General features: G+C 46.1%; 1 protein-coding gene across 1 annotated transcript; it reads left to right on the top strand.

Moving 5' to 3' along the window:
• LOC140719905 (uncharacterized) lies at positions 1–26,445 on the top strand. The gene is made up of 5 exons (XM_073034830.1): positions 1–25; positions 116–258; positions 2,387–2,634; positions 25,678–25,767; positions 26,331–26,445. Exons 1-5 carry the CDS (start codon positions 1–3, stop codon positions 26,443–26,445), a joined length of 621 nt encoding a protein of 206 aa, XP_072890931.1.
• Positions 26,446–27,141: the final 696 nt, after the last annotated feature.

Genomic DNA, 27,141 nt, shown 5'->3' with positions numbered 1-27,141 from the left:
ATGGTACCCGTGACTATTTATATCAGTAATGACCTGATGTCTCTCTGTGGGTTCAGAATTTCTTTGTCAGCAAAACTCAAACCGTCACTCACTGTTCTCTGTTCCCCATTTACAGAACAAACTTGTTGCCAGGGATCGATCAACAGGAAAGGCGCTTGTTATTTTACATCAACGGTGGAAAAACATCACGATGAGGCGAAGAAAGAATGTTCAAACAAAGGTTCAAAGCTTCTGGTAATGAGCTCAATCGAGGAAGAGGTTTGTGCCGGAACATGTGAGGATGACTCCACACTGTCCGGGGCCTAACAAAGTGAGGCTTCCAACACACCAACCCATCACACACTCCCGGGGTCAGACACAGAGTGAATCTCCCTCCCCACCGTCCCATCCCACACTCCCGGGGTCAGACACTATGTGAATCTCCCTCCAGACCGTCCCATCAAACACACCCGGGGTCAGACACAGAGTGAATCTCCCTCCACACCGTCCCATCACACACTCCCTGGATCATAAAAAATGAACCTCCCTCCACACTGTCCCCTCACATAATCCCTGTGTCAAACGCAGAGAGGATCTCACTCCTCACCGTCCCATCACACACTCCCGGGGTCAGATACAGAGTGAAGCTCTTTCCACACCGTCCAATCACACACACACACACACACGGTGTCATACAGAGTGAAGCTCCCTTAACACCGAATCTTCATACACTCCCGGGGTCAGACGCAGTGAGAAGCTCCCTCCACACTATCGCATCACACCAATCCGGGGTCAGACATGTGGTGTATCTACCTCCACACCATCCCATCACTAAACTCGAATTGTTGGGGCTTGGGAAACGTACTGAAGTGACTAGGGAAGAGGAGGTTGTTTTACAGATAGAGAAAGCTTGGAGACAGTGAGAGAAGGAGGTGATATCAAGAAAACACTGTGTGTGTGTGTGTGTGTGTGTGTGTGTGTGTGTGTGTGTGTGTGTGTGTGTGTGTGTGTGTGTGTGTGTGTGTGTGTGTGTGTGTGTGTGTGTGTGTGTGGTGGCTCTGTTTAAAGTTCTGTGACTCAGAAGAGAATGTGAGGGAGAGCAGGGGCGAGCTGTCCTGACAAGGGATTCGTTAATATGGTTAACAAACGGAGGCTCTGTGGACAAGAATGAAAGTCCTGGATGGTACGTGGCCGGACCAAAGTTTTGGTTTGCGTAGTTTTCACGGAAACCGAAAACCTACAGCACAATATAGGAACTTCTGCCCACAAATTTGTGCCGAACACGTCCCTAACTTAGAAATTGCTAGGCTTACCTAGAGCCCTCTATTTTACTAAGCTCCATGCACCAATCTAAAAGTCTCTTAAAAAATCCTATTGTATCCGTTTCCAACACCGTTGCCGGCAGCTCATTCCAATAACTCACCACTCTCTCAGTAAAGAGCTTACCGCTAACACCTCCTCTCTACCTACTTCCAAGCACCTTAAAACTGTGCTCACTCCTGATAGCCATTTCAGCCGTAGGAAAAATTCTCTGACTGTCCACACAATCAATGTCTCTCCTCATCTTATACATCTCTGTCAGGTCTCCTCCATCCTCCGTCGCTCCCAGGAGAAAAGGCCAAGTTCAGTCAACCTATTCTCATAGGACATGCTCCCCAATCCAGGCAACATCCTTGTAAATCTCCACTGCAATCCTTCTATGGCTTCCAAATCCTTTCTTCAGTGAGGCGACAACAACTGAACACAGTCTGCAAGTGGGGTGCGACCAGGGTCCCATATAGGTGCAACATTACATCTCGGCTTCTAAATTCGTTTCCACGACTGATGAAAGCCAATACACCATGCGCCTTCTTAACCACAGAGTCAACCTGCGCAGCTGCTTTGAGCGTTCTGCGGACTCGGATGCAAAGATCATCGCCAAAGTCTCAGCAACCTCCTCCCTTACTTCCCAGAGTAGCCTTGGGTACATCTCATACGGTCCCGGCGACTTAACCAACCTGATGAATTCCAAAAGCTCTAGCACATCCTCTTGCTTAATATCCACAATCTCAAGCTATTCACTCTGCTGCAAGTTATCACTCCTATCACCAAGATCCTTTCCCATAGTGAATACTGAAGCAAAGTATTCATTAAGAACTTCTGCTATTTCCTGCGGTTTCATGCACACCTTTCCACTGTCTCACTTAATACGTCCTATTCTTTCTCGTCTTATCCTCCTGCTCCTCATGTACTTGCAGAATGTCTTGGGGTTTTCCTTAATCCTGCACGAGAAGACTTCACATGGCCCCTTCCGGCTCTCCTAATCTCCCTCTTAAGCTCCTTCCTGTTAGCCTTATAATCTTCGAGATCTCTAACATTACCAAATTCTATGAACCACTTTTGTAAGCTTTTCCTTTCTTTTTGACAGATATTCGTCTCTCTCCGATCACCTCCGACCGAGCCTAGAAGACCTTTAGGAAAAAAGAGGAACAGGAAAAGGTGCCGATATCGTCTAAAGGTCCTCGAGTTGTATTCGACCCTTGAATCCAGGATAATCGCGAATTCCCTTCTGGACCTCTGCCAGACCACCTGTCTCAGGAAACTTACATCCTCAACCACAACAGCTTTATCCCCGAAAGAAGCAAGTTCTTCTGCCAACGTTGACCAGCAGGAAAGGTGAGGTAAAATCCTCCATTCTCCGCTTCTAATCTCAACGACAGAGAGAGAGAGAGAGAGAGAGAGGAGAGAGAGAGAGAGAGAGGAGAGAGAGAGAGAGAGAGAGAGAGAGAGAGAGAGAGAGGACGACAACAACTGGACCGACCAAACAAACAAGACAGGTGTCCGAGAACGTGTCGATCTCCGTTCACATCGTCCCATCACACAGCTCCAGTGTCTGACCGAGAGTGAAGATCCTGCCCCCTCACACTCTCCTGGGGTCAGGCACAGAGTGAAAATTCCTCCACACCGTCCCATCACACACTACCATGGTCAGACAGAGTTAAGCTCCCTCAACAACCCGCTTGAACCCCATTTTCAAGGGAGAGACAGAGAGAGAGTGTCAGAGAGAGAGGCGAAAGAAAGACAGAGAGAATGGGAGAGAGAGACAGGGAGAGAGACTGCAAGAGACGGAGAGGAGAGAGACGGGCAGGGAGAGCGAGAGAGAGAGATAGGATTACTCAGTCTGTGATCTGGGCTATGTGTGTTGGGTCGGTGTGGTGGGCATCACATCTATTGTCTGACTCCGCAAGACTATTTTTGTGGAGGTTTATGAGGATCTTACTATGAAAATGGGCAAGTGGAGTCAGTGGATGCAGTGTACCTGGACTTTCAAAAAGCCTTTTATAACGTCCCACATAGGAGACTAGTGGGCAAAATTAGAGCACATGGTATTAGGGGTAGAGTACAGACATTGATAGAACATTGGTTGGCTCACAGGAAACAAAGAGTTGGGATTAACGGGTCATTTTCAGAACCGCAGACAGTGACTGCTGGGGTACCGCAAGCCTCGGTGCTGGGACCGCAGCTATTTACAATATACATTAATGATTCCGATGAATGGATTAAAAGTAACATTAGCAAATTGGCAGATGACACAAAGCTGGGTGACAGCGTGAAATATGAGGAGGATTTTAGGAGAATGCAGGGTGATTTGGACAGGGTGGGTGAGTGGCCTGATGTATGGCAGATACAGTTAAATGTGAATAAATGTCAGGTTATCCACTTTAATCGCAAGAACAGGAAGGCAAATTACTATCTGAATGGCCTCAAATTGGGAGAAAGGGAAGTACAATGAGATCTAGGTGTCCTTGTTTATCAGACACTGAAAGTAAGCATGCAGGTACAGCAGGCAGTGAAGAAAGCTAATGGCATGATGACCTTCATAACAAGGGGAGTTGAGTATCGGAGCAAAGAGGTTCTTCTGCAGTTGCACAGGGCCCTGGTGAGATCACACCTAGAGTATTGTGTTCAGTTTTGGTCTCCGAATCTGAGGAAGGACATTTTTGCTATTGAGGGAGTGCAGAATAGGTTCACAAGGTTGATTCCCGGGATTGCGGGACTGTCATATGTTGAACGATTGGAGCGACTGTGCTTGTATTCACCGGAATTTAGAAGGATGAGAGGGTATCTGATTGAAACATATGATTATTAAGGGTTTAGGCACGCTAGAGGCAGGAAACATTTTCCCGATGTTGGGGGAGTCCAGAACTAGAGGCCACAGTTTAACAATAAGGAGTTGGCCATTTAGAACAGATTTGAGGAAAAACATTTTCACCCAGAGTGTTGTGAATCTATGGAATGCCCTTCCTCAGAAGGCAGTGGAGATCAATTCTCTGGATGCTCTCAAGAAAGAGTTAGATCGAGGTCTTAAAGATAGCGGAGTTAAGGAATATGGGGAGAAGTCAGGAAACAAGTACTGATTGTGGATGATCAGCCCTGATCACATTGAATGGCGGTGCTGGCTCGGAGGGAAGAATGGCCTACTCCTGCACCTATTGACTATTGTCTGTTTCGAGAGGAATACAGTATAGGAGCAGGGATGTGATGTTGAGGCTCTATAAGGCACTGGTAATACTCACTTGGCGTACTGTGTTCAGTTTTAGGCTTATTTAAGAAAGGATGCGCTGACGTTGGAGAGTGTTCAGAGAAAATTCACTGGAATGAGCCCGGGAATGAGAGGGTTAACGTATGAGGAATTGTTGACCGTTCTTGCACTGTACTCCTGGGAGTTTAGAAGAATGAGGGCGGACCTCATAGAAACATTTCGAATGTTGAAATGACAGAGCTATGTTGTTTCCCATGGTGTGGGAGTCCAGTACGAGAGAACATGAATTAAGGTTTGAAGGGCGCCCATTCAGAACAGAGATGCGAAGAGTTGTTTTAGCCAGAGGGTGTTGAATCTCTGGAATTTGTTGCCACGGGCGGCAGTGGAGTCGAAGTCATTTGGTGTATTTCAGGCAGAGATTGATAGTTATCTGTGTAGCCAGGGCATCAAAGGTTATGGTGAGCAGGCGGGGGAAGTGGGACTAAATGGGTGAATGGATCAGCTCGTGATAAAACGGCGGAGCAGACTCGATGGGCCGAATGGTCGAATTCTGCTACTTTATCTTATGCATCCAGCTGCAGCTTCTAACACTCCGCATTGAGGAGTTGGAAATGGAACTGGATGAACTCAGGGTCATTCGGGAAGCCGAGGGTGTGATAGGGAGGACATATTTGGAGAAGGTTAACCTGCAATGTAATTCGAAAACACTTCACTCCGTATGCATAACACCCTCCCTCTGCAAAATCCATCCCCAACTCCATCAAACTCTCTCTCTCTCCTACACTACTTCCCGTCACCGTCACACACTGTTTCCAGTACACCACTCCCGTCTCCGTCAACCATCCCTCAGTTCCAAGCAACCCTGTCTCCGTGACACATACACCCTCCTGCACACATCGCCGTCTCCAACATCCCGTACGTACACATACGCCCCTCCCCCATCTCGGTGATACACTCCATGTGCTAAACCCTCCCCATCTACGTCGTCCCTCCACTCTCCTCCCACTCTGTGTCACAGGTAATTGTGCGGAGTATGAGGGAGAGATGATGGCTGGTGTTTCACCTCCCCCCGTACCATGGATATCGATCGCCAGGATCTGAATCGCTCCACAACTCTGCATGCACAGGCCGGTCACGTGTTCCGCACCACTTGCGTCAGTGTCTGCAAACACACCACCCTTTCCCTGGCCTCCTCTCTCCTCCCCTTCCTTCCTCTAACGGCAGCACACAATCCGCTCACACACACACACACCATCTCCGAGAGACACACACAATTCGAGACTACTGGAAAGCCGAAAGGCTCGGTATTGGTGAGTGGGGAGACCGGAGGAGGGAGACACCAGTATTGTGTGCTGCGATGGTGCGGGAGGTAATTCACATGTCTGACCCCAAGAGTGAGATTGTATAATATTTAGAGAGCTTCGCTGGTTATCTGACCTTAGGAGTGTGTGTTGGAACGGTGTGGATGGAGCTCAACTCCATGTAAGACTCCCGAGTGTGTTGGGACAATGTGGAGGGAGCTGCACTCTGTGTCTGATCCCGGCAGTGTGCAATGGATCGTTGTGCAGTGAGCGTTACTCAGTGTATGTTTCCAGGAGTGTGTGATGCGATTGTATGGAGCAATTCATGCTCTGTCTCTGACTACTGGTCATGGGTCAGTGGATTTTGGTGTTTAAGCAGACTCCAATCTGCAATAGGGAGCAAGAAAATGGTAACTCACATCCTCTGCTCCAACGGCTGCTATCTGAACACCCTTTCTGTGGCCCCACTCTCCGCCCCTTCCTTACCCTTTTCTCAGCACACCATTCCTTCTCGATGATTCTTAAGTGGGTGAGTGAGCAGCATATATGTACAAATGAAATCAGAATGTACGGGAAGCTGATTCTGCAAAGTGAGATCAGGGAATTAGCTATTGAATTATAGGCGAGGACTATTACCCGTCCCAGTGTGTCCAGACATAAGAAGGCCATACAGATAAGCACGTGGGAGGGATGCAAAATTTGGAGTCGTTGTATTTTTTCCAAGGAAGTTTGGATCTGTATGGAAGAGATGGAAGACAGTTTACACATAAACTAGAGGGGAACTGATATCCGAGCGGGAAATTTGTCAGTACTTTGCATGAGAGTGTTGGGGAGAGTCGCTGAACTTGAGTTGCAGGGAGATGAGATTCAGAACTACAGAGCAGAACGTAGTCGATATGGAGACAGATGATGTTAAGACTGCATAAAAAGTCAGATATCAAGAGTTTATGCATAATACGACTCCTGCACTCAGCTCCGTATATTTCAAAGCAAGAAGCTTTAAAAATGGCGGTTGATCTCAGGGAATGAATCAATACAGTGAATTATGAAATTGTGAATATTACCGAGAATTGGGTGTAAGCAATTCTCCCAAGCAGGAGATCACGATATTTCGGGTTTCCCTATTTTTAGTCGTGAGAAAGAGGAAGGAATTAAAGAAGGAGGGGTGACATTTCTAGGCTGAGAACATTTTACTGCAGTGGACAGTCAGGGCAGGCAGGAAAATTCGAATAAGTGAGGCTTTATGGGTGGAAATGACGAATAAGAAATGTATGGCAATGTTACAACATAGAACATAGAATAGAACGAGACATTTCAGGCCCTTCAGCTCACAATGCTGTACTGACCCTTAAATAATGCCCCCCCCCATATGAACCGCCCAACTTAAATTCTCCCATACACCTGTCTACCAGTCTCTTAAATTTCACTAGAGTTTCTGCCTCCACCACTGACTCAGGCGGTGCATTCCAGTCACCAACCACTGAATGAGTGAAAAAAAACCTTCCTGTAATATCCCCTTTGAACTTCCCATCCATTGTCTTAAACCCATGTCCTCTTGAATTGAGCAGTGGTGCCCTGGGGAAGAGTCGCTTGCTGTCCACTTTATCTATTCCTCTTAATGTCTTGTTTACCTCTACCATTTCTCCTCTCATCCCTCTTCTCTCCAAAGATTAATGTCCTAGCTCCCTTAATCTCTGATCAAATTGCATACTCTCTAAATAGGTAGCATTATGGTAAATCTCTTCCGTACCCTCGTCAATGCTTCCACATCCCTCCTATAGTGAGGCCACTAGACTGGACACGATAATCCAAGTGTGGCCTAACTAGGGTTTTATAGAGCTGCATCTTTACATCGCGACTCTAAAACTCTATCCCTCGACTTATGAAAGCCTGACTTTCATAATAGTAATGGTAGATAGACTTTCTTATCTACCCTATCTATCTGTGAGGTAACTTTCAGGCATCTCTGGACACGAACCACCAGATACATCTGCTCCTCTCCACTACCAAGTATCCTGCCATTTGTACTCTGCGTTAGAGTTTGTCCTTCCAAAGTATACCACCTCACACTTCTACGAGGTGAACGTGTCTGCCACTTTTCACTGGGAAATGAATAATCAAGCGCAAACGTCCTATCACGGACGGACCTTCACCCCGTGTATGACCTCGGAGTGCTTGTTGGGACAATATGGAGGGAGCTGCACTCTGTGTCTGATCCCGGCAGTGTGCAATGGATCGTTGTGCAGTGAGCGGTACTCAGTGTATGTTTCCAGGAGTGTGCGATGGGATTGCATGGAGGAATGTATGCTCTGTCTCTGACTACTAGTCATGGGTCAGTGGATTTTGGTGTTTAAACAGACTCCAATCCGAAATAGGGAGCAATAAAATGGTAACTCACATCCACTGCTCCAACGGCTGCAGTCTGAACACCGTTGCTGTGGCCCCACTCTCCGCCCCTTCCTTACCCTTTTCTCAGCACACCATTCCTTCTCTATGATGCTTAAGCGGGTGAGTGAGCTGCATATATGTACAAATGAAATCAGTATGTACGGGAAGCTGGTTTTGCAAAGTGAGGTCAGGGATTTAGCTATTAACTTAAAGGAGAGGACTATTACCCGTCCCAGTGTGTCCAGACATAAGAAGGCCATACAGATAAGCACGTGAGAGGGCTGCAAAGTTTGGAATCATTGCAATTTTTCCAAGGAAGTTGGGATCTGTATAGAAGAGATGGAAGGCGGTTTACACTTAAACTAGAGGGGAACTGATAACCTACCGAGAAAGTTTGTCTGTACTGTGCATGAGAGTTTTTGGGAGAGTTGCTGAACTTGAGTTGCAGGGGGATGAGATTCATAACTCCAGAGCAGAGCAGAGTCGATATGGAGACAGATGATGTTAAGGCTGCATAAAAAGTCAGATATCAAGACTTTATGAATAATACGACTGGTGCACTCAGCTCTGTATATTTCAATGCAAGAAGCTTTAAAAATGGCGGTTGATCTCAGGGAATGAATCAATACAGTGAATTATGAAATTGTGAACATTACTGAGAATTGGGCGTAGGAGGAGCAAGCAGGAGAGCACGATATTTCGGGTTTCCCCATTTTTAGTCGTGAGAAAGAGGAAGGAATTAAAGAAGGAGGGATGACATTTCTAGGCTGAGAAAATTTTACTGCAGTGGACAGTCAGGACAGGCAGGAAGATTCGACTAAATGAGGCTTTATGGGTGGAAATGACGAATAAGAAATGTATGGCATTGTTACAACATAAAACATAGAATAGAACGACACCTTACAGGCCCTTCAGCTCACAATGCTGTGCCGACCCTTAAATAATGCCCCCCCCCATATCACCCTCCACCTTAAATTCTCCCATACACCTGTCTACCAGTCACTTAAATTTCACTAGTGTTTCTGCCTCCACCATTGACTCAGGCCGTGCATTCCTCTCACCAACCACTGAATGTGTGAAAAAAATACCTTCCTCTAATATACCCCTTGAACTTCCCATCCTTTGTCTTAAACCCATGTCCTCTTGAATTGAACAGTGGTGCCCTGGGGAAGAGGCGCTGGCTGTCCACTTTATCTATTCCTCTTAATGTCTTGTTTACCTCGATCATTTCTCCTCTCATCCCTCTTCTCTCCAAAGATTAATGTCCTAGCTCCCTTAATCTCTGATCAAATTGCATACTCTCTAAACCAGGCAGCATTCTGGTAAATCTCTTCCGTACCCTCTTCATTGCTTCCACATCCCTCCTATAGTGAGGCGACCAGACTGGACACGATAATCCAAGTGTGGCCTAACTAGGGTTTTATAGAGCTGCATCTCCACATCTCCACATCGCGACTCTAAAACTCTATCCCTCGACTTATGAAAGCCTACACCCCATAGGCTTTCTTATCTACCCAATCTATCTGTGAGGTAACTTTCAGGGATCTGTGAACACGTACCACCAGATTCCTCTGCTCCTCTCCACTACCAAGTATCCTGCCATTTGTACTGTGCGTTGGAGTTTGTCCTTCCAAATTATACCATCTCACACTTCTCCGAGGTGAACGTGACTGCCACCTTTCACTAGGAAATGAATAATCAAGCGGAAACGTCCTATCACGGATGGACCTTCACCCGGTGTATGACCTCGGAGTGTCTGTGTTGGGACAATGCGGAGGGAGCTGCACTCTGTGTCTGATCCCGGCAGTGTGCAATGGATCGTTGTGCAGTGGGCGTTACTCAGTGTATGTTTCCAGGAGTGTGTGATGGGATTGTATGGATGAATTCATGCTCTGTCTCTGACTACTAGTCATGGGTCAGTGGATTTTGGTGTTTAAGCAGACTCCAATCCGAAATAGGGAGCAAGAAAATGGTAACTCACATCCTCTGCTCCAACGGCTGCAGTCTGAAAACCCTTTCTGTGGCCCCACTCTCCGCCCGTTCCTTACCCTTTTCTCAGCCACCATTCCTTCTCTATGATTCTTAAGTGAGTATGTGAGCAGCAGATATGTACAAATGGGAAGCTGGTTTTGCAAAGTGAGGTCAGGGATTTAGCTATTAAATTAAAGGAGAGGACAATTACCCGTCCCAGTGTGTCCAGACATAAGAGGACCATACAGATAAGCACGGGAGAGGGCTACAAAATTTGGAATCATTGTAATTTTTCCAAGGAAGTTGGGATCTGTATCGAAGAGATGGAAGACGTTTTTCACCTGAACTGGAGGGGAACTGATATCCTAGCGGGATGGTGTGTCAGTACTGTGCATGAGAATTTTTGGGAGAGTTGATGAAATTGAGTTGCAGAGGGATGGGAGTCAGAGCTCCAGAGCAGACCAGAGTCGATATGGAGGCAGATGTTGTTAAGACCGCAGAAATAGTCAGATATCAAGAGTTTATGCATAATACGACTGGTGCACTCAGCTCTGTATATTTCAATGCAAGAAGCTTTAAAAAAGGCGGTTGTTCTCAGAAAATGAATCAATACAGTGAATTATGAAATTGTGGACATTACTGAGATTTGGGTGTAGGAGGAGCAAGCAGGAGAGCACGATATTTCCCGGTTCCCTATTTTTAGCCGTGAGAAAGAGGAAGGAATTAAAGGAGGAGGGGTGACATTTCTAGGCTGAGAAAATATTACTGCAGTGGACAGTCAGGGCAGGCAGGAAAATTCGACTAAGTGAGGCTTTACGGGTGGAAATGACGAATAAGAAATGTATGGCAATGTTACAACATAGAACATAGAATAGAACGAGACATTTCAGGCCCTTCAGCTCACAATGCTGTACCGACCCTTAAATAATGCCCCCCCCCCACATATCACCACCCCCAACTTAAGTTCTTCCATACACCTGTCTACTAGTCTCTTAAATTTCACTAGTGTTTCTGCCTCCACCACTGACTCAGGCAGTGCATTCCTCTCACCAACCACTGAATGAGTGAAAAAAAAATACCTTCCTCTAATATCCCCTTTGAACTTCCCATCCATTGTCTTAAACCCATGTCCTCTTGAATTGAGCAGTGGTGCCCTGGGGAAGAGGTGCTGGCTGTCCACTTTATCTATTCCTCTTAATGTCTTGTTTACCTCTATCATTTCTCCTCTCATCCCTCTTCTCTCCAAAGATTAATGCCCTAGCTCCCTTAATCTCTGATCAAATTGCATACTCTCTAAACTAGGCAGCATTCTGGTAAATCTCTTCGGTACCCTCTTCATTGCTTCCACAACCATCCTATAGTGAGGCGACCAGACTGGACTCAATAATCCAAGTGTGGCCTAACCAGGGTTTTATAGAGCTGCATCTCCACATCGCGACTCTAAAACTCTACCCCTCGACTTATGAAAACCTACACCGCATAGGCTTTCTTATCTACCCCATCTATCTGTGAGGCAACTTTCAGGGATCTGTGGACACGTACCACCAGATCCCTCTGCTCCTCTCCAATACCAAGTATCCTGCCATTTGCGTTGGAGTTTGTCCTTCCAAAGTATACCACCTCACACTTCTCCGAGGTGAAGGTGTCTGCCACCTTTCACTGGGAAATGAATAATCAAGCGTAAACGTCCTATCACGGACGGACCTTCACCCGGTGTATGACCTCGGAGTGTCTGTGTTGGGACAATGCGGAGGGAGCTGCACACTGTATATGATCCCGGCAGTGTGCAATGGATCGTTGTGCAGTGAGCGTTACTCAGTGTATGTTTCCAGAGTGTGTGATGGGATTGTATGGAGGAATTCATGCTCTGTCTCTGACTACTAGTCATGGGTCAGTGGATTTTGGTGTTTAAGCAGACTCCAATCCGAAATAGGGAGCAAGAAAATGGTAACTCAGATCGTCTGCCCCAACGGCTGCAGTCTGAACACCCTTTCTGCGGCCCCACTCTCCGCCCCTTCCTTACCCTTTTCTCAGCACACCATTCCTTCTCTATGATTCTTAAGTGGGTGACTGAGCAGCATATATGTACAAATGAAGTCAGTACGTACGGGAAGCTGGTTCTGCAAAGTGAGGTCAGGGATTTAGCTATTAAATTAAAGGAGAGGACCACTATCCGTCCCAGTGTGCCCAGATATAGGACGACCGTACAGTTTATCACGTGTTGTAAGTGGGAGGGCTCAGAAAACTGGAGTCATAGCATTTTTCTCCGAGGAAGGTAGGATCTGTACAGAAGAGATGGAAGACACTTTTCACCTGAACTGGAGGGGAACTGATATCCTAGCGGGAAGGTGTGTCAGTACTGTGCATGGAAGTTTTTGGGAGAGTTGATGAAATTGAGTTTCAGGGGGATGGGAATCAGAGCTCCAGAGAAGAGCAGAGTCGATATGCAGACAGATGTTGTTAAGACCGCAGAAATAGTCAGATATGAAGAGTTTATGCATAATACGACTCGTGCACTCAGCTCTGTATATTTCAATGCAAGAAGCTTTAAAAAAGGCGGTTGATCTCAGGGAATGAATCAATACAGTGAATTATGAAACTGTGGACATTACTGAGAATTGGGTGTAGGAGGCGCAAGCAGGAGAGCACGGTATTTCGGGTTTCCCTATTTTTAGTCGTGAGTAAGAGGAAGGAATTAAAGGAGGAGGGGTGCCATTACTAGGCTCAGAAAATTTTGCTGCAGTGGACAGTCAGGACAGGCAAGAAAATTCGACAAAGTGAGGCTTTATGGGTGAAAATGACGAATACGAAATGTATGGCAGTGTTACAACATACAACAAAGAATAAAACAACACATTACAGGCCCTTCGGCCCACAATGCTGTGCCGACCCTTAAACAATGCCCCCCATAGTACCCCCCACCTTAAGTTCTTCCATACACCTGTCTAGTAGTCTCTTCAATTTCACTAGTGTATCTGCCTTCACAACTGACTCAGACAGTGCATTCCACTCACCAACCACTCTCTGAGTAAAAAAAAACCTTCCTCCAATAACCCCCTTGAACTTCACACCCCTTACCTTAAAGTCATGTCCTCTTGTATAGAGCAGTGGTGCCCTGGGGAAGAGGCGCTGACTATCCACTTTATCTATTCCTCTTAATATCTTGTTTACCTCTATCATTTCTCCTCTCATCCCCCTTCTCTCTAAAGTGTAAATCCGAGCTCCCTTAATCTCTGATCAAATTGCATACTCTCTAAACCAGGCAGCATCCTGGTAAATCTCCTCCGTACCCTCTCCAATGCTTCCACATCCTTCCTATAGTGAGGTGCCCAGACTGGGCACAGTTCTCCAAGTGTGGCCTAACCAGGGTTTTATAGAGCTGCACCTTTACATCGCGACTCTAAAACTCTATCCCTAGACTTATGAAAACCTACACCCCATAGACTTTCTTATCTACCCTATCTATCTGTGAGGCAACTTTCAGTGATCTGTGGACACGTACCCCCACATCCCTCTGATCCTCCCCACTACCAAGTATCCTGCCATTTACTTTGTACTCTGCCTTGGAGTTTGTCCTTCCAAAGTATACCACCTCACACTTCTCAGAGGTGAACGCGTCTGCCACTTTTCACTGGGAAATGAATAATCAAGCGTAAACGTCCTATCAAAAGGACAGACAGGTGGGCAGAGGGAGTGGGGTGGCTCTGCTGGTGAGGAATGAAATTCAGTCCCTTGCGAGGTGTGACATAGAATCAGGAGATCTAAAGTCAGTATGGATAGAACTGAGAAATTGAAAGAGCAATTTGTTATCACCTTTGTTCCTGATGGTTCTTGCATTGTCTTACACGCACTTTAGCCCTTCTACCTAACTACCTTTACAACCTTTATTCTGTTTCTCTTTCCTCTAATGCTAGATCTGGCTTTACTCCATGCACTGTACTTGCAGCTCTCGCATGAACTTTAGCCTTCTCCGCCTCACCATCTGCTCTAACACTCTGGTTCCCCTCCCCCAGCAAATCTAGTCTGAACACCCCGGTGCAACACTAGCAAACCTTCCCGCATCAGTTCAGGTGCAACCCGTCCCGTCGGTACAAGCCCCACCTTCCCTGGAACAAGGCCCAATTGTCCAGAAACATAAAGCCATCCTTCCTGCACAAACTCCTTAGCCACGTATTTAGCTGCATTATGTTCCTATTTCTGCCTTACTAGATTGCAAACATGGAGGTCCTGTCCTTCAATTTTGCACCTAACTCTCTAAACAGCGGCAGGGGTGCTTTACTCATTCTGTCTATTCCCTTTCCCCTTGCTAACAGTCACCCAGCTACTTGACTCCTGACATTTCGGGGTAAATATCTCCCTGTAACTCCTGTTTATTTCTGCCTTAGCCTCCCGAATGATCCGAAGTTTATCCAGCTCCATGTCCAGTTCCATAACTCGGTTTGTCAGGAGCTGCAGCTGGATGTACCTTTTGCAGGTGTGGTCATCAGGCACATTTGTGCTCGCCCGGACTTCCCACATCCTGCTAACGGAGCACTCGACTGCCCGAAATGCTGCCTCCATTACTTACTCCTAAAACAATTAGATTAATTAAAGTAGATTACCCGGCCTTACCTCACTGGAAGCAAACTCGTCAACAGCATCTGCTCGCCGAAGCCTCTGGAGCCAAAGCCTTCCTACTCTGTCTCCCTCCACTACGCCCCCCGCTCCGTTAATCTGCTCGCTTTATAAACACTCCCGCTGCCTCACGGGCTGTATTTCACGCACTTGCGCATTCGTGCCCCGTTCAAACTGCCGAAGCAATCCTTTGGAGATATGATATGGTGGCCATTACAGAGACTTGGATGGCTCAGAGATAGGAATGGATACATCAAGTATCGACCATTAGATGTTAAAAAAAGGACAGGTTGGGGGGCAAAAGAGTTGTGGGCGTGGCACTGTTGATCATAGATTGTGACACAGCTGCAGGAAAGGTGGACGCCTTGGAGGAATTCTCTACGGAGACTCTTAGGTGAAGACTGGGAACAGGAAAGAGTCAATAACTTTACTGGGTGTTTTTGTTTTATATATAGGCCGCCCAATAGCAGCCGGAATATGGAGGAGCAGATAGGGGAACAAATCCTGGACAGTTATGATAATAACAGAGTAGTCGCGATGGGAGATATTAATTTCCCAAATATCGATTGGCATCTCCCTAGAGCAAGAGGTTTAGATGGCTGGGAGTCTGTTAGTTGTGTCCTGGAAGGTTTCTTGACACAATTTGAAGATAAGCCTGCAGGACGAGAAGCTTCTTGATTTGCTGTTGGAAAATCAACCTGGTCAGGTGTTAGATCTCAGTGAGATCTCACTATAGAAAATGATTTTGGTGATCGTTGTGATGACTTGCAGCAGACTGAAAAGCTTGAGCACATAGATATTAAAAAAGAGAATGTGCTGGAGATTTTCGAAATCATAATTTGAATAAGTCGCCGGGACCGGATGAGATGTACCCAAGGCTACTCTGGGAAGTAAGGGAGGAGATTGCTGAGACTTTGGCGATGATCTTTGCATCCTCAATGAGGACGGGCGAGGTTCCGGAGGATTGGTGGGTTGCTGATATTGTTCTGTTATTCCAGAAAGCGAGTAGATGCAGCCCAGGAAATTATAGACCAGTGAGTCTTAAGACAGTGGTTGGTAAGTTGATGGAGAAGATCGTAAAATGCAGGATTTATGCACATTCGGGGAGGTATAATATGTTTAGCAATAGACAGCATAACTTTAGCAAGGGCAGGACGTGCCTTACGAGCCTGATTGAATTTGTTGAGGATGTGACAATGCACGTTGGTGAAGGAAGAGCAGTAGATTCAGTGTTAAAGGATTTCGGCAAGGCATTTGATAAGGTGTCCCAAGCAAGGCTTATTAAGAATGAAACGATGCATGGGATCCAAGGGGACATTGCTTTGTGGATGCTGAACTGGCTTGCCCACAGAAGGCAAACGGTTGTTACAGAAGGGTCATTTTCTGCATGGAGTTCGAATAGAGCGGAGAGCTGTCAGCGATTACAGCGGGATACCGATTGGATTTTGAGGAAATTACAAGTAGACTAGACAAGGGAGATGGAGTGGATGTTGTGTATTTGGATTTTCTGAAGGCCTTAAACAAGGTGCCGCACATGAGGCTGCTAAAAAAGATAAAAGCCTGTGGAATTACGGGGAAGTTGTATACGTGGACAGAGCGTTGTCTGATTGGCAGGAAACAGAGAGTGGGAATAATCGGATCCCATTCTGGTTGGCTGCTGGTTACCAGTCGTGTTACACATGGTTCGTGCTGCGGCCGCTTCTTTTTACTCCGTATGTCAACGATTTGGATTACGCAATAGATGGCTTTGTGGCTAAGTGTGCTGATGATACAAAGATAGGTGAAGAGGCCAGTAGTGCTGAGGAAACAGAGTCTGCAGAGAGACCTGGATGGATTGGGAGAGTGAGAAAAGAAGTGGCAAATGAAATACAACATTGGAAAGTGCATGGTCATGCACTTTGGTAAGAAATAATATTTGGTAAGAATATTATTTAAATAAGGAGAGAATTCAAAGTTGTAAGATGCAGCGGGACATGGGAGTCCTCGTTCAGGGCACCCTTAATGTTAACCTCCAGCTTGAGTCGGTGGTGGAGAAGGCGAATGCAATGTTGGCATTTATTACCAGAGGAATCGAGTACAGGAGCAAGGATGTGATGTTGAGGCTCTATAAGGCACTGGTAAGACCTTACTTGAAGCACTGTGGTCAGTTTTGGGATCCTTGTTTTAAAAAAGGCTGAGTTGACTTTGGAGTGGGTTCAGAGAAGCTTCACTACAATGATTCCGGGAATGAGAGGGGTAACATATGAGGAGCATTTGACCGCTCTTGGACTGCACTCCTCTGAGCTTAACAGAATGAGCGGGGAACTGGTAGAAACATTTCTAATGTTAAAAGGCATGGACAGAGTGGATGTGGCAAAGTTGTTTCCCATGGTAGGAGAGTCTATTACGAGAGGGCATGACTGAAGGATTGAAGGGCTCCCGTTCAGAACAGAGATGCGAAGTTTTTTTTTAATCCAGAGGGTGGTGAATCTGTGGAATTTGTTGCCACGGGCGGCAGTGGATTTCAAGTAATTGGGTGCATTTAAGGCAGAGATTGATAGTTATCTAAGTTGTCAGGGCATCAAAGGATAAGGTGAGAAGGCGGGGCAGTGGGACTAAATGGGAGAATGGATTAGCTCATGATAAAATGGCGGAGCAGATTCGATGGGCCGAAACGCCGACTTCTGCTCCTTTATCTGATGGTCTTATGGATGTAAAACTGGGCTGAGAAGTGGCAAATTGCGTTCACCCCAAGTAAACGGGAGGTGGTTCATTTGTGTAGGTTTAATATAATGGCAGAATATATTAATAATGGTAAACCTTGCAGTGTGGACGATCAGAGGGATCTTGGAGTCCGAGTCCATCAGACACTCAGAGCGGCTGCGCTGTTTGACTCTGTGTTGAAGAATACGGTGCATTGGTAATCCTCAACCGTGGAATGGAGTTCAACAGCGAGAGGTAATGTTACAGCCCTATAGCACACCGTTAAGACCCCCCCCCACCCCCCGGAGAACTGTGATCAGTTCTGGTCATCTGACAACAGGGATGATGTTGAACCTGTAGGAATGGTACAAAGGAGATTTATAAGGATGTTGACTGGTTTGGGGATCATGCTGTCGAGTAATAGTTTGAGTGAACTCGGAGTTCTGTCCTTGCAGCGACGGAGGATGTGAGGTGACCTGATAGCGGTGTATAAATGATGAGAGGCATTGATCGTGTGGATTGTCAGAGGCTTTTTCCCAGGGCTTCAATGGCTAACCGGAGAGGGAACAATTTTAAGTTGCTTGCAGTAGGTACAGAGGGGATGATAGGAGCAGTTTCTTTTTTACGTAGACTGGTGAGGGCGTGGAATGTGCTACATCCGACTCTGCTAGATGCGGATACAATAGGAACTTTTAATAGAGTCCTGTATGGAGCTGAGAAGAATAGAGGATTATGGGTAACCCTAAGTAATTTCTAAAGTAAGTACACGTTCAGCACAGCATTGTCTGACGAAGGGCCTGTATTGTGCTATGTTTTTTTAATGTTTTTTTTAATGATTCCCTGGTGTTCTCTGTTCTACAGCACCCCCCAGCGTCCCCGTCTACCTGTGACTACGATTTCATGGAAACGTGTGCCTGGATGCCTCGGCCCTTTGCACTGCTATAATTCCCAGAGTCGCTCCCGTTCTCTGTGAAAGTCTTGCCGTGGTTTGTCGTCCTGAAATATGACTGCTCGCCCTTAACGAATTAAACTGCATGTGGCTGCGCTCGGAAAACCTAATCAGCTGATAGGATCCCCCTATCAATGATAACTGTCCTCTCCGTTGACAACGCCACCCGACATTACTCTCTTCGGCAAGGTTATTAACTGCACAGTGTACATTCTTGTGACGCAATCAAACTGCTCGGAGAGGTGTTCGTGGGTTCCACATCATCCTCCAATGTCGTCTGCAATATGGATCTTTTTAAAAGCCTTGTCAAGTTCCATGAAAGTCACATCTACTACCCGTGCGGGATCTCCCTTCCCCGGTCAAATCAGACCGACAACTCTCCCTGGGTCTCACGCCATCTGATACCTCCCTCCCCTTCTATGTTCCACGTTCCCTATCTCTTCCTCTCGTTCCCTCTCTCACCACTCCAGTTCTCTCCCAATCTTCCATCTCCCAGGGCGTCCACCATCTGGGATATTCTTAATGGACATGTCTATGTATATTACATATAACAACACAGAAAAATAGGTCCTGCACAATCAAATCAGTCGGTCATCTCTCCCTGGGTCTCACATCATTACTCTCGATAGAATATGCCCTGTTTTACCGAATTGGACTGTAAAAGAATCTATCCCGGGGTCAAACACAAATAAAGACACAGACATCGGTGTACGGTTAACCCTTGAATAGGTGATCACTTTGCTTTACGACTCTGCCAATATCACTTAAATTTATAGAGTGCATTTTGGGCACGTGCCAACAGCTAAATATAGTCAGTGAGCGATTTCAAGAAGCACTTGTTCGGTATCAGCCAATCTACGAAATTCTACCGGGAGGTGCACAAAATTAGAACTGCGCGTCTGCCTTAAATAAATAAAGCCTTGACCTCCACGGCCGCCTGTGGCAAAGAAATCAACAGATTCACCACTCTCTGGCTAAAGTAATTTCTCCTCTTCTCCTTTCGTAAAGGACGCGCCGCTCTTCCAAGTCTTTGTCCTCTGGTCTTCGACTCCCCCACCACAGAAAACATCCTCTCCACATCACCTCGATCAAGGTATTTAAATACTCAATAGATTTCAATAGAAATTCAAGTGAGTGCAGGCCTAGAAATATCAGACACTTCTCATATGAGGCCCTTCAATCTTGGAATCATTTTGTGAACCTCGTTTGACCCCTCTCCACTTTGATCAACATCTTTCTAAGATAAGACACCCAAAACTGTTCACAATACTCCACGTGAGGTCTCACCAGCGCTTTATAAAATCTCAGCATCTCACCTTTCCTTTTATATTCGAGTCGAAATGCTGACATGCATTTGTCCTCCTCGCCACACACTCAACCTGAGAAGGTTACATCATCGGCACAACATTGTGGGCTGAGGGGCCGGGAATGTCCTGTAGATCTCTGTGTTCTACCTCCAAATTAACCTTTGGGGAATCCCGCACAATGACTTTAAAGTCCCCTTGAATCTCTGAGTTTTGTATTTTCTCTCCATTTAGAAAATAGTCATCCCTTTCATTTTCTCCCAAAATGCATGACCATACATATTTCAACACAGCAGTACATCTGCCATTTCTTTGCCCTGTCCAAGCCCTTCTGTAGCCCGTCTACTTCCTCAAAACTACCTTCCCCTCCACTTATCTTCATATCGTCTGCAAACTGTGGAGCCACGTTCATGGAGCTACAAACACGGACCGTAAGATCCCTCTGCTCATCGACACTGTCTTGTCTTTAATCGTGTGCTATATCTTTCTGTTTGTCCGGGTTGAACTCATCTGCCATTTCTCCAACCACATCTGCAAGGGATTTCAGCAGAGCAGCAATTGCTTTCCTTTCCAGGAAAAAATGAGGAAGGTACAGGACATGTGTATTCCAAAAATGAAGAAGTTCTCAGTACTGAAGAAGTATTCAATTTTGGCCGAAAAGGGAACTCAGAGCTCTTGTAAAAGCTAAAGAAGGGGATTACAAGAAAATAAAAATTAGTGGGAATGCAATCATCCGTTCAGCTCGCGGCTTCATCCGGGTGATGGTAGCCCCCGGACCGAGAACCTTACAAAATCTCGTTTGGGTGGATGTTATACGATGTTTAGAAACAGTACAGAATATGAGAGTAAACGTTTGAGTTTTAAATTTGTATTTTGACTATATGGTTAGTAAAGTAACATAAAAAAAGAAAGGGGCACATTCTTAAGAAACAGTCTAATATTCCAACGTTGGAGCTCACAGTGTCGTCCATTTGTTCCCGTTGACCTCTTCCGATCGTAGCCGACCCTCGGATCCACTATCCTCAGACCGCTCCGTCCAGAGGTCATGGAAACATAGAAACATAGAAAGACAGAATGCCTAAATCACAATACAGGATCTTCTGCCGACAAACTGTGAGAAAATGCCCTTACCTCCGAACCATCCAGCCCTTTTACAGAATGGACTTCGAATTTACCTGGGTCGACCAATAGCTCTCTATTTTTCTGAGCTCCATGTACCTGTCCAGGAGACTGTTAAAAGTTGCTGTCGTATCGGGCTCCACCACCGTGTCCGGCAGAGCATTACGCGTACTCACCACTTTCTCCGAACCAAAATAGAAATACCCGTGATATCCCCTCGGTAGGTACTTCTAAGCAGCTTTAAACTGTACCCTCTCGTGCTATCCATTTCATTCCTGGGGGAAAAAAGGCCTCTGAATATCCACGATCAATGTCTCTCATCATCTCTATCAGGTCATCTGTCATTCTCCGTCGCTCCAAAGAAATATAGCCAAGTTTACTCAACCTATTCTCATAAGGCAGGAACTCCAATCCAGGCAACATCCTTGTAAATCTCCTCTTCATCCTTTCTATCGTTTCCACATCCTTCCTGTAGTGAGGCGACTAGAACTGAGCACCGTATTCCAAGTGGGGTCTGATCATTGGTAATATTACCTCTGTGCTACTAAACTCAGGTTCACGGTTGATGAAGGCCAATGCACCGTATGCTTTCTTAAGCACAGAGACAACCTGCGCAGCAGTGTTGAGTGTCCTATGGACTCGAACTCCAAGATGTCTCTGAGCCACCGAACTGCCGAAAATCATTCCATCATATTTGACCTACAAAAAAGGACAACCTCACACATATCTGGGTTGAACACTATCTGCCACTTCTCAGCCCAGTTTTGCATCCTAGGACTGTCCCGCTGTAAGCTCGGACAGACCTCATTATTGGGGGTATCTCAACGACCCCAACCATGTATAATCCGCAAATTTACTAACCAACACCTCCACATCTTCATCCAGGCAATTTATAAAATCACGAAGAGAAGGGTTCCCAGAACAGGTTCCTGAGGAACTCTACTGTTCACCGGCCTTTCATCCAAAAAGCAAAGTCCCTTTGGGTCCCATAGATAGATAGATAGATAGATAGATAGATAGATAGATAGATAGATAGATAGATAGATAGATAGATAGATAGATAGATAGATAGATAGATAGATAGATAGATAGATAGATAGATACTTTATTCATCCCCATGGGGAAATTCAACTTTTTTTTGCACCCTTACTTTCTCAATAAGACCTCCATGCGTACATTATGAAATTCTCATTGGAATCACTATAAACTAGATCTACTGCGCTACCTTTATCAATATCTTTCTCAAAAAAAAAATCAATCCGACTCATTGGTCTATAATTTCCTGGGCCTTCTCTACTCCGTTTTGTGAATAAAGGACAACAACCCCAACCTTCCAATCCTCCGGAAACTCACCCGTCCCCATTGATGATGCAACCATCATCACCAGAGGCTCAGATATCTCCTCGTTTGGCTCGCACAGTTGCCTGGTCCTCCTTTTCCGGCGACTTTTGAAACTTGATGCTTTATAAAAACTCCAGCAATTCATATTTCTTAACATTTACATGCTCAAGAATTTTAGTCCGCTTTAAGTCACCCTTACAATCGTAAGATTCCTTAACACTAGTGAATTCTGAAGCAAAGTATTCATTATGTACCTCTGCTGTCTCCTGAGGTTCCATCCACACTTTTCCACTGTCACACTTGATTCGTCCTACTCTCTCACTTCTTATCCACTTGTTCTTCAAATACGTAAACAGTGTGTTGCGGTGCGCCTGAATACTAACCTACAAAGGCTTCTTATGGCCACTTCTGGTTCCCCTAATTTCTTTCTAAAGCTCCTTCCTGTTAGTGTTTATATCTTCTAGATCTCTGTCATCAACTAGTCTTTTTAAATTTGCTAAGGCCTTCTTTTCTTCTTGGCTTCATTTCCAACAGTCTTTGTTGACCACGGTTCCTGTAGACTATTATCCTTTCCCTTTCTCATTGGAAAAAACCTATGCATAAAGTCACGCAAATATCCTGTAGAAATTTGCCACAACTCTTTCTTACATTTCTGAGAACACCTGATCTAAATGTATGCTTCCAACTTCCTGCCTTAACCTCATATTTCTCCTTACTTCAACTAAATGCTTTCCTAACTTATCTGTTCCTATCCCTCTCCAACGCTATGATAAAGGAGGTATGTGTGTGATCACTATCCCCTTTGGAGATATGATGTGGTGGCCATTACAGAGACTTGGATAGCTCAGGGACAGGAATGGTTACTTCAAGAGCCGAATTTTAGATATTTCAGAAAAGCCAGGGAGGGAGCCAAAACATGTGGGGTCGTGGCACTACTGATCAGAGATAGTGACGCAGCTGCAGAAAAGGTGGTCCGCCCAATAATAGCAGGGATATCGAGTTGTAGATAAGGGAACAGATCCTGGAAAGGTGGAATAATGACAGGGTAGTCGCGATGGGAGATTTTAATTTCTCAAATATCGATTGGCATCTCCCAAGAGCAAGGGGTTTAAATCGGGTGGAGTTTTTAGGTGTTTTTCAGGAAGGTTTCTTGACACAATATGTAGATAAGTCTACAAGAGGAGAGGCTGTACTTGATTTGGTATTGAGAAATCAACATGCTCAGGTGTCCGACCTCTCAGTGGGAGAGCATTTTGGAGATCGTGATTATTATTCTATTTCCTTTACAATAGCATTAGAGAGAGACAGGAACAGACAGTCAGAAAAGTGTTTAATTGTTGTAAGGACAATTATGAGACTATCAGGCAGGAACATGGAAACTTAATTTGGAAATATAAGTTCTCCGGGAAAAGTACGGAAGAAATTTGGCAAATGTTCAGGGGATGAATTTGAGGAGCCAGGGAAGTAATGGTAGGGTACAGCCAACAGCCACATAAACTCAGTAAGTTATTTCGAGAAGCACTTGTTAGATATCAGCCAGTCTACGAATGCTGCCGGGCGGTGCGCAAAATTAGTACTGCACGTCTACAATCAGTTACTCCATTACCAAGACAGTGTGGGATAGAAGTTAACATTACCTCATTCTTGGTATGGAACTTTGTTACCTTTTGTTAGCTCCCACAAGCAAGGCAGCGCCTGCATCTTATCCTGTGACTTTCGTGGCCTCAATCTTCAGCTAGTCAAGCTTAGTAACAGCATTTAACCTCTTTCATAATAAGACAAAATAAACTTATCATAAGAACGCAAGATTTAGGAGCAGAATTAGTTGCTGATCCATAGAACCATAGAACATTACATCACTGAAACAGGCCTTTTAGCCCTTCTTGGCTGTGCCGAACCATTTATCTGCTTAGTCCCAGTGTCCTGCACCTGGCCCGTATCCCTCCATACAACTCTCATCCATGTACCTGTCCAAGCCCTGAAAGTTAAAAGTGAGTCCGCATTTGCCACATCATCTGGCCGCTCATTCCACACTCTCACTACTGTCTGTCTGAGAAGCCCCCGCCCCCTAATGTTCCCTTTGAAATTTTCCTCCTTCAATAGTAATAATAGTAATAGGTATCCGTTAGTCACCTGAGACCATGGATTTGCGCCTTGGAAGGTTTCCAGGGCGCAGGCCTGGGCAGGGTTGTATGGAAGACCGGCAGTTGCCCAAGCTGCAAGCCTTCCCCTCTCCACACCACCGATGTTATCCAAGGGAAGGGCACTAGGACTCAAGCAGCTTGGCTCCGGTGTCGTCGCAGAGCAATGTGTTGTTCAATGACTTGCTCAAGGACACAACACTCTGCCTGAGCTGAGGCTAGTACCAGTGACCTTTAGATCACTAGACTGATGCCTTATCTACAAGGCCACGCGGCTACACCTTCACCCTTAACGCAAACCCTCTGATTTTGTTTCTCCTCTAGCCTCAGTGTAGAAAGCCTGCTTGCATTCACTCTATCTATACCCACCATAATTGTATATACCTCTATCAAAACTCCCTTCATTCTTCTACGCTCTACGCAGAAATGCCCGAACCTATTCCACCTTTCTCTGTGACTCAGTTTCTCAAGTCCCGGCAAAATCCTTGTAAACCTTCTCTACACTCTCGCAACCTTATTAATATCCTTCCTGTAATTCGCTGACCACAACTGCACACAATACTCCAAATTCGGCCTCACCAATGCCTTATACAACCTCACCATAACATTCCAACTCTTATAGTCAATTCTATGATTTATAAAGGACAATATACCAAATGCTCTCTTTACTACCCTATCTACCTTCGACACCACCTTTAGGGAATTTTGTATTTGTATTCCCATATCCCTCTGGTCGACTGCTCTCTTCAGTACCCTATCATTTACCTTGAATGTTCTAACAGGTTTTCCCATCCAAATTGCAATACCTCACACTTGTCTGTATTAAACTCCATCTGCCATTTCCCAATCCATTTCCCCAGTTAGTCGAAATCCATCTACAAGCTTTCAAAATCTTCCTCACTGTCCACTACACCTGCAATCTTTGTATCATGAGCAATTTTTCTGATCCAGTTTCTCACATTATCATCCAGATAATTGATATGGACGACAAATAACAATGGACCCAGCACTGATCCCTGTGGCACACCACTAGTCACAGGCCTCCACTCAGAGAAGCAATCATCCACTGCCACTCTCTGGCTTCTCCCATAGCGCCAATGTCGAATCCAGTTTATTACTTTACCATGTATACCGAGCAAGTGAATCTTCCCAACTGACCTCCCACGCGGGTCCTTGTCAAAGGCCTTACTGAAGTGCTTCTCAGTGGGCCACATTCTCTGAATCCCTATCCGCGACACCTCCTCCACCCCCTGCTCTCGCTTCCTCGCTTTATCAGCTGCTCAGCTCGTGTTTATTGTTATCGGTCTGACTTCCTTGTCATAACAGGCTTCCTCGGACAACGGTTGCTTCTCCTTCCTGAGCACAGAGACGCAGAGGATCCTCGACAGAATGGACGACAGCGAGACTTACATGAATATGAAACCCATAAAAACTGGCTCACGGGCTCCTTCCCGAGGTGAGTGGGGCAGAAAGACGGAGGGGAGTGCGTTTCAATCTGACTCTGACTCCGAAAGCGTGTGATGGGCAGTGTAGATGGAAACTTCCTTTGCGTTTGACTCCGGGTGTCTGTGATGGCATAGTGGGGAGTTAGCTTCACTCCATGTCTGAGCCCAGGATTGTGAGATGCTGCACTAGGAGATTCACTCTGTGTCTGACCCCGGGAGTGTGTGATGGGTCGGTGTGGAGGAAGATTCACTCTGTGCCTGACCCCGGGAGTGTGTGATGGGTCGGTGTGGAGGGAGATTCACTCTGTATCTGACCGGCGGATGTGTGATGGGGCGGTGAGGAGCGAGGTTCCCTCCGTGTCTGATCCCGAGTGTGAGCACTTGGTCGATGATGAGGGACCCTCAGCCAATTTCTGAACCTCACTGTTTTGCTGAACCTCAGCTGAAATTGCTCTATCGTACGCGGAGCCTAAAGCCAAGGCACTGTCTGTGCGCCAGGTCTGTAGAGATGGAGGTCAGTTTAATCATTGTTGCATTGACTGTGGTCATGTAACGTCTCCATTCCTGTCGTGAGACTTCAGGGCAAACTACAGCTGACCCTCATGATTCGCTGTTTGAGAATACGCGGAAGGAGCGCGCAGGACAAGCGACTAGGTAGGAGCATTGTGAAGGGGCGGGGGCATCAGTGACCATGGTGCACTTCGGGAAGGGTGGCGTGGAGCGGCCGGCATAGGAGGGCAGTATAGATGCAACGTTGTGGAGTGGGGTGCAGAGAGAGTGGTGTGGCAAGATTGAATGTTGTAGCAGTGTCGTGGTCGCCGCGGTGGGGTGGAAGGGTGACTGAGGGGGGGAGCGCTGAGAGGGCGAAAGGAGAGAGCGCTGTGGGATGGCAGGTGACGAAGGAGCGCCGTGGGTAGGGTGGTGTTTAGAGAGGGCAATGAGAGATGCGGTGATGAGGAAGCACTCTAACATATGTTTTAATCCCCTCTTACCCCTTCGCTCTGGTCTCCCACCTCTCACTCTGCACAAACCTTATCTCTTCTCCCTTCTCTACCTCTCACGCTCAATATTCTGTTTCTCCTCTCTTCTCCTATCTATCCCTCTTGCCCACCTCATCCACCCTGCCCTCTATTGTATTCACTCTGTCCCTTGTCCCTCCTTTCCCCCTGTCCTTTCCCTCTCACCATTATCCCCATACTGTTCTCTCTCTCATTACTCACTTTCTTAATCCTCTCCCCTCTGTCACCGTCCCCCGGTCTCCCACTCCGGCTCTCCCTTCTGCACTCTTTCCCCCACACTCTCGCTACTTTTTTCTCTTCCACCCTCTCTCCACCATATCTCTCTAACCTTCACTTTCTACTCACTCACCCCTCCGTCTTGCCTCT

Source organism: Hemitrygon akajei, unplaced genomic scaffold, assembly GCF_048418815.1.
Source record: "Hemitrygon akajei unplaced genomic scaffold, sHemAka1.3 Scf000033, whole genome shotgun sequence".
Taxonomy (NCBI): domain Eukaryota; kingdom Metazoa; phylum Chordata; class Chondrichthyes; order Myliobatiformes; family Dasyatidae; genus Hemitrygon; species Hemitrygon akajei.
Note: the sequence above shows the minus strand (reverse complement) of the source record. Positions and strands in the feature narration are given on the sequence as shown.

What these genes read in the sequence shown, in the direction of transcription:
- LOC140719905 (XM_073034830.1), top strand. Translation starts at nt 1, where the DNA reads ATGGTACCCGTGACTATTTATATCA. An exon ending in ACCCGTGACTATTTATATCA is followed by an intron (nt 26 to 115) that starts GTAATGACCTGA and finishes CCCCATTTACAG; the next exon opens with AACAAACTTGTTGCCAGGGA. An exon ending in AACGTTGACCAGCAGGAAAG is followed by an intron (nt 2,635 to 25,677) that starts GTGAGGTAAAAT and finishes TCCTGAGCACAG; the next exon opens with AGACGCAGAGGATCCTCGAC.